Below are 12865 nucleotides of genomic sequence, written 5' to 3' on the forward strand. Positions count from 1 at the left end.
TAGTGATGATGATATCCAACCTCCCATTGGGAGACGGCATTTAAAGAAAAAGTTGCCAAATGGCAATAGAATCGTGACTTATGACGTCTAGTTGGAAAGGGGACGTTGCAATTCACATCAAACATCACATGTCACGTTAACTGTCATTTGGAGAGAGGATGTCAAATGTCACGTACAAGAGAAAAGTACCCGTGTTGGTCCCGAAGTAACCTTGTTTATCTAATTTGGCCATCAATCACCAAAACACAAAACTACTCGCATCTTGGCACCATAATAAATATCCAACAAACAAAACACAGCAAATGTAAAGACAGTATTCATTAGCGCATTCGCTGCTGATGAATATAGTAATTCATACCGCTTATGTCTGAAATAAATAAGAGTTGTGAACGAAAACATGTTCAAGCACCGTTGGCACCCAAGTTAATTACTATCCCATACGCCGGCGCGGGATAGGCAGTGAATGGTTTAAGAAGGCGTCTTTAGATTTGGGTAAAGGAAAGCGCGCACTTGTCCGGACCGGCCCGCACCACGACGATCAGAAATTTAATATATTTTTGTATTAAACGCGCCGAAAACTCAGAATGGAATAGTTTCGTGGGTAGTTGTTTCGACGAAATGTTTTCTAAATGTTGTACAATTTTTTGTTTGTGAGGTTTTATAATAAATAAAAATTCTTGGTATTTTTCGTGATCCATTCTAAAGTATTGATCAAATTTGTCTTTATCGTCGATTAAATCAGAAAATTAATTAGCAAATTCACTTTTCGTGTTTTGCTTTTTACAATTTTCATGCATTCATTTATTACGCTTCCTTTTTAGAACGTTATTTTGTATTCTTTTTCCTCCTGCACTAAATTTCTTCTTGCAGTGATGTCTCCTTTAGTGGATGTTAGCGACTACACTGGCAAATCTGCCTCTGCTGAATGCGGCTCTAAACAAATATGTTTATTCAAGGCCGGTCCAGTCTCTGATATTTCTAAGCCATGAAATCTGGCGCCCACCGGGACCCCGTTTACCTTCAATCTTACCCTGGATGATAAGTTGTGCGAGGCGGTACTTTTCGTTTCTCATTATGTGTCCCAGGTAGCTAACTTTTCTAACTTTAATGATCTTCAGCAGCTCCCTATCTTTATCTGATTAACTATTTATATGGGAAATAAGCCACAATTAAATTGAAAAAAATAATTTTATTAACGTTTCGACGCCCAAATCGGGTGTCGTTGTCAAAATACAAAATACTACTAAATTAAAAAAAAATGTTGTTGCTAAGTAAAAAATTCTAATAATTTATTTAATCTGACTCATTTATATTGGCAATTCAGACATATATTATACATTTTAAAGTAGAAGACTTTAAAATGATATTGCCAATATTTATGAGTTGCGTTCCTGGGACGACTTTACTGAAAGATAGTTCATTCGATTACATGAAATCAACCCCAACTCAAGAAAATCCGTCACAAAAAATCATAGCATGTGATCTGTCCTTAAAAAGGCAACCCAATGGGACGATGACAGTAAAATTCTCGCGTTAGAGATTCCATAGTAAATCACGAGGGAAAACGAGGAAAAAACCTCGTGATACTATCCCGACATCGTAAGTATTTGGTCTTACATTTAATTTACTCTCAAAAACTATAATACCAAATTCTGACTTTAATATGTTTAAATTATAAATAACATTAATAATACATAGATATATAAGTAATACTAAAATATAAAATATGTACTAACTCGTATGTTATTGACTTACTAATCGTGGTATTTTCTTTCTATCGACTTCCTCTTTCAGTATGGGTAACCACATCCTACTGCATTCTACCGAGGAATTTGCGACACAATTGGTTTCATTTAGCATAATTAGAGCTGCTTCTTTGATTTTTCTCTTTTTACTATCTGATTATCTCAGGACTACACTTGAATCTCTCCACTGAACTCTATGTTCATTATCCCATGCGTGTTGACATATTTGAGATCTATCAAATTCTCTATTTTTAATGTAAGACTGATGTTCATTTATTCTAACGTTTAATGGTCTTGACGTTTCACCTAAATAAAATTGTTCTCATTCACAAGGTATTTTATAAATGCAATTCTTTGTTCTTGTTCATTGTTAGGTTTAGTTTTAGATAGAATAGCAATGTATTTGTTGTATTGAATGTTGTTGAAATGTTGAATTTATTTCATATTGTTTTAAGTTTCTCGGATAGTCCTTTTATATATGGTATTGATATTTTCCTCGTATTATTTCTTGTGAATGTTGTAGGATCCCGTTCTAAGTTGTTCTGTTCCATTTGATCCAATCTTGACAATTTCTTATTTGATATATGATATGATATAAACTATATCATAGAGCCAAAATTACTTGTTCTAACGAAAATTCATTTTTAGAAGAAAAGCAATTGTTAACATCTGTTTTATTAAAAAAATGAATATCCTTTATCGTTTATAAATAAGGAATTGTCAAGATTGGATCAAATGGAACAGAACAACTTAGAACGGGATCCTACAACATTCACAAGAAATAATACGAGGAAAATATCAATACCATATTTAAAAGGACTATCCGAGAAACTTAAAAAAATAGGAAATAAATTCAACATTTCAACAACATTCAAAACAACAAACACATTGAGACTATTCTATCTAAAACTAAACCTAACAATGATCAAGAAAGAACAAAGAATTGCATTTATAAAATACCTTGTGAATGCGAACAATTTTATTTAGGTGAAACATCAAGACCATTAAACGTTAGAATAAGTGAACATCAGTCGTATAGAGGATTTGATAGATCTCAAATATGTCAACACGCCTGGGATAATGAACATACAGTTCAGTGGAGAGATTCAAGTATAGTCCTGAAAGAATCAGATAGTAAAAAGAGAAAAATCAAAGAAGCAGCTCCAATTATGCTAAATGAAACCAATTGTGTCGCAAATTCCTCGGTAGAATGCAGTAGGATGTGGTTACCCATACTGAAAGAGGAAGTCAATAGAAAGAAAATACCACCATTAGTAAGTCAATAACATATCGAGTTAGTAAATATTTTATATTTTAGTATTACTTATATATCTATGTATTATTAATATTATTTATAATTTAAACATATTAAAGTCAGAATTTGGTATTATAGTTTTTGGAAGTAAATTAAATGTAAGACCAAATACTTACGATGTCGGGATTGTATCACGAGGTTTTTTCCTGGTTTTCCCTCGTGATTTACTATGGAATCTCTAACGCGAGAATTTTACTGTCATCGTTGCATTTGGTTGTCTTTTTAAAGACAGATCACATGCTATGATTTTTTGTGACGGATATTCTTGAGTTGGGGTTGACTTCATGTAATCAAATGAACTATCTTTCAGTAAAGTCGTCCGAGGAACGCAACTCATAAATATTGGCAATATCATTTTAAAGTCTTCTACTTTAAAATGTATAATATATGTCTAAATTGCCAATATAAATGAGTCAGATTAAATAAATTATTAGAAGAATTTTTTAATTAGCAACAACATTTTTTTTTTAATTTAGTAGTATTTTGTATTTTGACAACGACACCCGATTTGGGCGTCGAAACAAACGTTAATAAAATTATTTTTTCAATTTAATTGTGGCTTATTTCCCATATAAATTGTTAATCATAAAAATGCCACAAGGAAATAGCTTCAGAACTATCTTTACCTATTCTCTTTAGAACATTTCGTGGTGGGTTGTCCAAGGTGCACCAAACTAAGAATAATAACTTTTGGGTCCACCTTGGATGATCTGCTGTGTAAATCCATTGACTGATCCGACGTGATTTTGCCGATAAATGCGCGCTACGGCATTAAATTCCGGACTGTAGCGATGCGTTCCGTGGCTGACCATTCGGTCAAATGCGCGCTTACCTAAAAAGATTTGAATTACGACCCAATCGTCATTGATAAAATTAAAGGGTTAGGTGATAAGTTGATACATGTCCATGTAACAGAGAATGGGCAAAATGTGAAATCCTAAATTCAGTAAAACGAAAACTAAAAATGAAAATAGCACAAGGATAAGATCTTAAGGACTTAGATTCAATTAGAAATGAAGGGAGCAATACAGTGACGATTGTCAGCACCTGCCATGTATAAGAACCACAATAAAAGGAAATATATCATAAAAAAATATCATATAAAAGGAACGTTTGTAGAAAGTCAAAATAGTTCGGCAAATAACCTATACCGGGTGCGCCAAACCCCTGGTCTTCTTTGATTACGGCTAAACTATGAGATATACAAAAAAATGTTTATAACAAAACTAATGTGTATCAAAGAGGTCTATAATTTAAAATTATTTTCAATTATACAGGGTGAGTCAGAACGACGGTATGAACCAAAGTTTTATTTTTTTAAATGGAACACCCTGTATATTAAATCATTTTTGAATATATTATTTAAAAATATGAAAAATTTGTATAAGGTCTTATAGGCCTAAAGTTAATAATTTTCGAAATATTTACATTTTTATTGAGAAAAATGGTAATATTTATAGGGTTGTGGATTATGTTTCCAAGGAAATAAAAATTTACGTGATAGGTCAAAGTTTTTAAAATATAGTGTTATTTTTAAATAATTTAATATTTTTTACTTTTAGCCATAAAATATACAGTGTGATCACTATTTGCAAATACAAAATTTTCTCATTTTTTTTTTAAATGGGACACCCTGTATATTAGTTTTGCGTTTTGTAGTAAATATTACAACCTTTCTTTTGGTATCAGGTTGTATGTACCTAGCATGTTTCGTTTTGTAGATATTTTAAAAAAACTATAGATTTTACGTGTTTGCGGATTTTTTATTTAAAATTAAAAAAAAATAATTATAATCTGGTTTTAGAGACATACACTAAAATATAAAATATGAAAATAAAAACGTAATTAAAGATTAAAATAAATCGTATGCTAGTACAACTCAATTGAATTTAATAATTTTAAATTATTTTACAAAAAATATTTTACCATATTAATGAATGCATAAATTAGTTACTAAATTAAATAAACAACCAAATTTTAAATCAACCGTAGTAATTTTTCTACTACAGCAACTTTCCTGTACCAAATTAATTGTTAGTTAAATTGTATTTAGTTAAAGTTTTAATTTACCTTTTAAATTTACTTACATACATCTTGAGAATATAAAAATTATTATAAAGTATGCTTTGAAACAAATGAATGTTAAATGTATCATCCCAATTATTTATTAATATAAATAGTATTTACTGGTGTCACAAAAACTGGTAATACTTTTGTAGTTGAAATTTTTGTAACAATTTTTTATATTTTAAATTTTAATTTTTTAACCGAAAAATTTTTGGATATGACTTTTGTTTTGGGCGAAACCATTAGAAATTATTACCAGCTTTTGTGACACGAGTAGGTACATAGCTACTATTTACTTCTTAATATACTTCCATAACGTTCATTTGTTTCAAAGCATACTTTATACGTTCTCAAGATGTAGGTAAATTAAAAAGTTATTAACTGATCTTACTCGTAAATACAATATAACAATTAATTTGGTACAGGAAAGTTGCTGCGGTAGAAGAATTACTATGATTGATTTAAAATTTGGTTGTTTATTTAATTTAGTAACTAATTTATGTATTCATTAATAAGGTAAAATATTTTTTGTAAAATAATTTAAAGTTAATAAATTCAATTGAATTGTACTAGCATACGATTTATTTTAATCTTTAATTACGTTTTTATTTTCATATTTTATATTTTAGTGTATGTTTCTAAAACCAGATTATAATTATTTTTTTTGCAAAAAAATTTTTAAATAAAAAATCCGCAAAAACGTAAAATCTATAGTTTTTTTAAAATATCTACAAAACGAAACATGCTAGGTACATACAACCTTATACCAAAAGAAAGGTTGTAATATTTACCACCAAACGCAAAACTAATATACAGGGTGTCCCATTTAAAAAAAAAATGAGAAAATTTTGTATTTGCAAATAGTGATCACACTGTATATTTATGGCTAAAAGTAAAAAATATTAAATTATTTAAAAATAACACTGTATTTTAAAAACTTTGACCTATCACCTAAATTTTTATTTCCTTGGAAATATAATCCACAACCCTATAAATATTACCATTTTTCTCAATAAAGATGTAAATATTTTGAAAATTATTAACTTTAGGCCTATAAGACCTTATACAAATTTTTCATATTTTTAAATAATATATTCAAAAATGATTTAATATACAGGGTGTTCCATTTAAAAAAATACAACTTTGGTTCATACCGTCGTTCTGACTCACCCTGTATAATTGAAAATAATTTTAAATTATAGACCTCTTTGATACACATTAGTTTTGTTATAAACATGTTTTTGTATATCTCATAGTTTAGCCGTAATCAAAGAAGACCAGAGGTTTGGCGCACCCTGTATACAGGTTATTTTTATGAAATTTAAAACTATATTAAAAAAAATACGAAAACCTTTTGCATGAATAAGAATTTAACATATTAGTTCTTCAATATCCGTTCATTAAAGGGTTACATTATTAAGTAAAGATTCCTCTGGATAATAGTAACTTTTCAGGTCATTGATTGCTTTGCACCATTCTAAAGCGTAGCCATCTGGATCTTCTAAGTAGTATTTTCTATTAGGCTGAAATCATAATAAATAGTCTTATTAAGTTATTTTAGATAATATCTATATGTTATAGTCAAAGCCCAAATTTCAGGCACTCCTAGGTTTGACTAGGCAATCCTCAGGTCTGACTAACGGTCTTAGTCAAAGCCCGAAATAAATTACAGTTTCGGCCTTTGACTAGTCAAACCTAGGAGAGACTAAGTTGGTCAGGCAAAGGTCGAAATTAAATTTTATGAAATCGGGGTTTGACTAGTCAAACCCCGATCTAGCTTAAAATGTCGTAATTTTTTAGATTAGGTTTAATAAAACGTCATTTTTTAATTTTAATGTTTATTATTTTATTTTGTCGTAATTAAAATAAAAAAATTAGTGATTTTTCTCACATGTTGAGACATTATGGCATTTAGAGTTGCACAATACGTTAGATCTTTACACCTGCATAATTTTGAAGAGCATTTCTTATTGCAGTAACATTTTATAAAGTCTTGTAATCCAAATTTAGAATATTTTGTTCTAAATTCTCTTAGAGACAGCTTAACGTCTGAAACGTTATCTTTGAAATTAAGAAAATTTCCTTTGCATTCTCTTATTTGATTTCTTGCAAAAACTGTGTTTATTGTTTTTATTTCGCACCAACTCTATATAAACCGTCAATTAATTTATCGTCAACTGTGAAAGAAGATATTGCAATCGTATGATACCCAAAATATTTCGAGCATCTCCTTTGGCTGTATCAAAGCTAGGGATAAGTATTGTTACAGTTTTTCCGATCGAAATTGAAGGAATTTTTTTTCACTTAATCGTTCCATAGCATTAGCTTGAGCATAAAGACCTTCAGTCGCTTTTCCTTTATTTATTTTAATCTTTTCTGTGTGTGCACAACGCATGCATGTAACTTTTCTTTCAAAACCTTCATAGTATGCACCAAGTGTGCTGTCAAAATATGTGTGCGTATACAATATGCACCACCTGACTACAAATTATGCACGTATGTGCGTCAGAGCATTCTTTTTGGACAATACAACAAACCATATCTAAAGAGGTAATCTGAATTGTTTGACAATTTTCTTCCTCTCCTAGTGACGACGGTCCATGGGCTTCGTTAGTATTATGGTGATCCTTAGTTTTGTCTATGATTGCAATATCTTCTTTCACAGTTGACGATAAAACAATTGACGGCTTATTTAGAGTTGGTACGAAATAAGGAAAAATAATTACGTATTTTTTATGGGAAATAAGCCACAATTTTACTAAAAAATGAATTTATTAACGTTTCGAAGCCCAAATCGGGTTTCGTTGTCAAAATACAAAATACTGTTAAAATAAAATAAACATGTTGCTAAGTAAAAAAATTTTTCTAATAATTTATTTAATCTGACTCATTTATATTGGCAATTCAGACGTATATTATACATTTTAAAGTAGAAGACTTTAAAATGATATCGCCAATATTTATGAGTTGCGTTCCTGGGACGACTTTACTAAAAGATAGTTCATTCGATTACATGGAATCAATCCCAACTCAAGAATATCCGTCGTAAAAAAATCATAGCATGTGATCTGTCTTTAAAAAGACAACCAAATGCAACGATGACAGTAAAATTCTCGCGTTAGAGATTCCATAGTAAATCACGAGGGAAAACCAGGAAAAAACCTCGTGATACTATCCCGACATCGTAAGTATTTGGTCTTACATTTAATCTACTTTCAAAAAACTAATACCAAATTCTGACTTTAATATCTTTAAATTATTAATAATATTAATATTACATAGATATACAATAAGTAATACTAAAATATAAAATTTGTACTAACTCGATATGTTATTGACTTACTAATCGTGGTATTTTCTTTCTATTGACTTCCTCTTTCAGTATGGGTAACCACATCCTACTGCATTCTACCGAGGAATTTGCGACACAATTGGTTTCATTTAGCATAATTAGAGCCGCTTCTTTGATTTTTCTCTTTTTATTATCTGATTCTTTCAGGACTATACTTGAATCTCTCCACTGAACTCTATGTTCATTATCCCATGCGTGTTGACATATCTGAGATCTATCAAATTCTCTGTTTTTAATATAAGACTGATGTTCACTTATTCTAACGTTTAATGGTCTTGATGTTTCACCTAAATAAAATTGTTCGCATTCACAAGGTATTCTATAAATGCAATTCTTTGTTCTTTCTTGTTCATTGTTAGGTTTAGTTTTAGATAGAATAGATCTCAATGTGTTTGTTGTTTTGAATGTTGCTGAAATGTTGAATTTATTTCCTATCGTTTTAAGTTTCTCGGATAGTCCTTTTATATATGGTATTGTTATTTTCCTCGTATTATTTCTTGTGAATGTTGTAGGATCCCGTTCTAAGTTGTTCTGTTCCATTCGATCTAATCTAATCGAGAAACTTAAAACGATAGGAAATAAATTCAACATTTCAACAACATTCAAAACAACAAACACATTGAGATCTATTCTATCTAAAACTAAACCTAACAATGAACAAGAAAGAACAAAGAATTGCATTTATAGAATACCTTGTGAATGCGAACAATTTTATTTAGGTGAAACATCAAGACCATTAAACGTTAGAATAAGTGAACATCAGTCTTATATTAAAAACAGAGAATTTGATAGATCTCAGATATGTCAACACGCATGGGATAATGAACATAGAGTTCAGTGGAGAGATTCAAGTATAGTCCTGAAAGAATCAGATAATAAAAAGAGAAAAATCAAAGAAGCGGCTCTAATTATGCTAAATGAAACCAATTGTGTCGCAAATTCCTCGGTAGAATGCAGTAGGATGTGGTTACCCATACTGAAAGAGGAAGTCAATAGAAAGAAAATACCACGATTAGTAAGTCAATAACATATCGAGTTAGTACAAATTTTATATTTTAGTATTACTTATTGTATATCTATGTAATATTAATATTATTAATAATTTAAACATATTAAAGTCAGAATTTGGTATTAGTTTTTTGAAAGTAGATTAAATGTAAGACCAAATACTTACGATGTCGGGATAGTATCACGAGGTTTTTTCCTGGTTTTCCCTCGTGATTTACTATGGAATCTCTAACGCGAGAATTTTACTGTCATCGTTGCATTTGGTTGTCTTTTTAAAGACAGATCACATGCTATGATTTTTTTACGACGGATATTCTTGAGTTGGGATTGATTTCATGTAATCGAATGAACTATCTTTTAGTAAAGTCGTCCCAGGAACGCAACTCATAAATATTGGCGATATCATTTTAAAGTCTTCTACTTTAAAATGTATAATATACGTCTGAATTGCCAATATAAATGAGTCAGATTAAATAAATTATTAGAAGAATTTTTTTACTTAGCAACATGTTTATTTTATTTTAACAGTATTTTGTATTTTGACAACGAAACCCGATTTGGGCTTCGAAACGTTAATAAATTCATTTTTTAGTAAAATTGTGGCTTATTTCCCATAAAAAATACGTAATTATAAAAATGCCACAAGGAAATAGCTTCAGAACAACATTAAGGAAAAATAAACACACTGTTTTTAGGAAATCAAATAAGAGAATGCAAAGAGAATTTTCGAAGATGTTCCAGACGTTAAGATGTCTCTAAGAGAAATTAGTACAAAATATTCTAAATTTGGAGGACAAGGCTTTATAAAATCCTGCTGCAACAAGAAATGGTCTTCAAAATTATGTGAGGAAAAAGATCTAACGTATTGTGCAAATCTAAATGACATAATGCCTCAACATGTGAGAATAAACACTATATTTTTTTATTTTAATTACGACAATATAAAAATAATAAACATTAAAAATAAAAAATGACGTTTTATTGAACCTAATCTAACAAATTACGACATTTAAATAGCTGATCGGGGTTTGACTAGTCAAACCCCGATCTCATAAAATTAAATTTCGACCTTTGCCTGACCAACTTAGTCTCTCCTAGGTTTGACTGGTCAAAGGCCGAAACTGCAATTTATTTCGGGCTTTGACTAAGACCGTCAGTCAGACCTGAGGATTGCCTAGTCAAACCTAGGAGTGCCTGAAATTCGGGCTTTGACTATAACATATATATTATATTATACTATTTAGATTATAATATTATTAGATCGAGGAAAAAGGAAACCTTGGATAACCGATGATATATTGGATTTTATGGAGACCAGACACAGTCAAAAATAAAGACAAGTAAATGGTACCCCGTCAAAATAGCCCCGTCGAAAAAGCTACCGACGAAATAGCTGCGACGAAATAGCCCCGACATAATATTCCTCACACAAAACAGCTCCGACAAAATTGCCTGAAGACAAAATAGCCGTGGAACAATAGCTCGTCCACAGAAGAGCCCTGACAAAATAGTCGCGACAAAAAAGCTCCCTTCAGAAATCATCATGAAATAATCCCTTAAAAATACATTTTTTCGGAAATTGTAATTATCCTCTATTCAGATATTTATCTTAATCACATTAAATAAAAATGGTCTTTTCAGAGAACTCCCTGTGTCTTCTGTTAGGTCAAGTTCTTACAATGCGTTCTGTTATCTAAAGGATTTAACAAACAATTAGGCTAAGTTAAATGCGACTATAGTTTAACTGTAAGGCTGATGCCAGATTATGCGTTTTGACCGGATGCAGTGAAAACGCATCCGTTTCCAACGCAACCGGATCGACCTGTCACACTATGCGTTTATTCTGGTGCAGTTTGTAAGCGCGTACCGATGACTCAAAACGCATCCGTTTCCAACGCAACCGGACCAATCTGCCACACTATGCGTTTTCACCGGATGCGGCGGAAACGCATCCGGTCAAAACGCATAATCTGACATCGGCCTAAAGGTCTTTATCCTAATTACTATTAATCCGCTTGACGGGTAATGAACAGAACATTAAAAGAAAAGAAAAGATGGTTCAGATTTGATTACAGTACAGAGCCTCTACTATGTTCTTATACATATTTCGGAATAAGTGCGATGCCACATTATGCGTTTTGACCGGATGCGGAGAAAACGCATCCGTTTCCAACGCAACCGGACCGACCTGTCACACTATGCGTTTAGTCTGGTGCAGTTTGTAAGCGCGTACCGATGACTCAAAACGCATCCGTTTCCAACGCAACCGGACCGATCTGTCACACTATGCGTTTTCACCGGATGCGGCGGAAACGCATCCGGCCAAAACGCATAATCTGACATCGGCCTAAAGGTCTTTATCCTAATTACTTTTAATGCGCTTGACGGGTAATGAACAGAACATTAAAAGAAAAGAAAAGGTGGTTCAGATTTGATTACAGCACAGAGCCTCTACTATGTTCTTATACATATTTCGGAATAAGTGCGATGCCACATTATGCGTTTTGACCGGATGCGGAGAAAACGCATCCGTTTCCAACGCAACCGGACCGACCTGTCACACTATGCGTTTAGTCTTTTGCAGTTTGTAAGCGCGTACCGATGACTCAAAACGCATCCGTTTCCAACGCAACCGGACCGATCTGTCACACTATGCGTTTTGACCGGATGCGGCGGAAACGCATCCGGTCAAAACGCATAATCTGACATCGGCCTAACCGTTTCCTCATCGGAGCACCTGGGTAGAGGCACTGAACTAAAATCAAATCCTTTGATCCTTTCCGGGTAATTATATCAAAATAATTACCAAAGATGCTACTAACACCACCTATGAATCAAAAGTCTAATAAGTCAGGAAATAAAATTCGAAATTATCTATCCTCTGAGCTTTTTAAGTTGGAAAAATAAAGCATAACAGAGTGGCGAAATAGTCGACAAGGGAAATCTAAATTGCATTTCACGTCCTGTCATTCACCATGATAATAATTTTAGCGAGCTATTTCCTTTAATATCCACCAAAGGCGAATAAAGTATAAACTAAAAGAAAAGAAAAGATGGTTCAGATTTGATTACAGTACAGAGCCTCTATTATGTGGCTATACATATTTCGGAATAACCGTTTCCTCATGACAGGACGTGAAATGCAATTTAGAATTCCCTTGTCGAGTATTTCGCCACTTTGTTATGCTTTAATTTTCCAACTTAAAAAGCTCAGAGAATAAATAATTTTGAATTTTATTTCCTGACTTGTTAGACTTTTGTTTCATAGATGGTGCTAGTAGCATATTTGGTAATTATTTTGATAATTACCCGGAAAGGATGAAAGGATTTTATTTCAGTTCAGTGCCTCTACCCAGGTGCTCCGATGAGGAAACGGCT

At 31.8% G+C, this 12865-nt stretch overlaps 1 protein-coding gene across 6 annotated transcripts in view; it reads right to left on the reverse strand.

The window, feature by feature from the left end:
• Positions 1 to 12865, reverse strand: part of LOC114325167 (3-phosphoinositide-dependent protein kinase 1) — a 145751-nt gene that overhangs the window by 14239 nt on the left and 118647 nt on the right. For 5 of the 6 annotated variants that reach the window (XM_028273147.2, XM_028273145.2, XM_050650092.1 and 2 more), the window contains exon 5: positions 6480 to 6650. In XM_028273147.2, coding sequence (XP_028128948.1) covers positions 6528 to 6650 — 123 coding nt within the window. In that variant the 3' untranslated portion in view covers positions 6480 to 6527. Of the gene's footprint in view, positions 1 to 6478; positions 6651 to 12865 lie in introns of those variants that run through there. The other variant, XM_050650091.1, reaches the window with a different exon arrangement.

This window comes from Diabrotica virgifera, chromosome 5 (genome assembly GCF_917563875.1).
Source record: "Diabrotica virgifera virgifera chromosome 5, PGI_DIABVI_V3a".
NCBI classification, from domain to species: Eukaryota; Metazoa; Arthropoda; class Insecta; order Coleoptera; family Chrysomelidae; genus Diabrotica; species Diabrotica virgifera.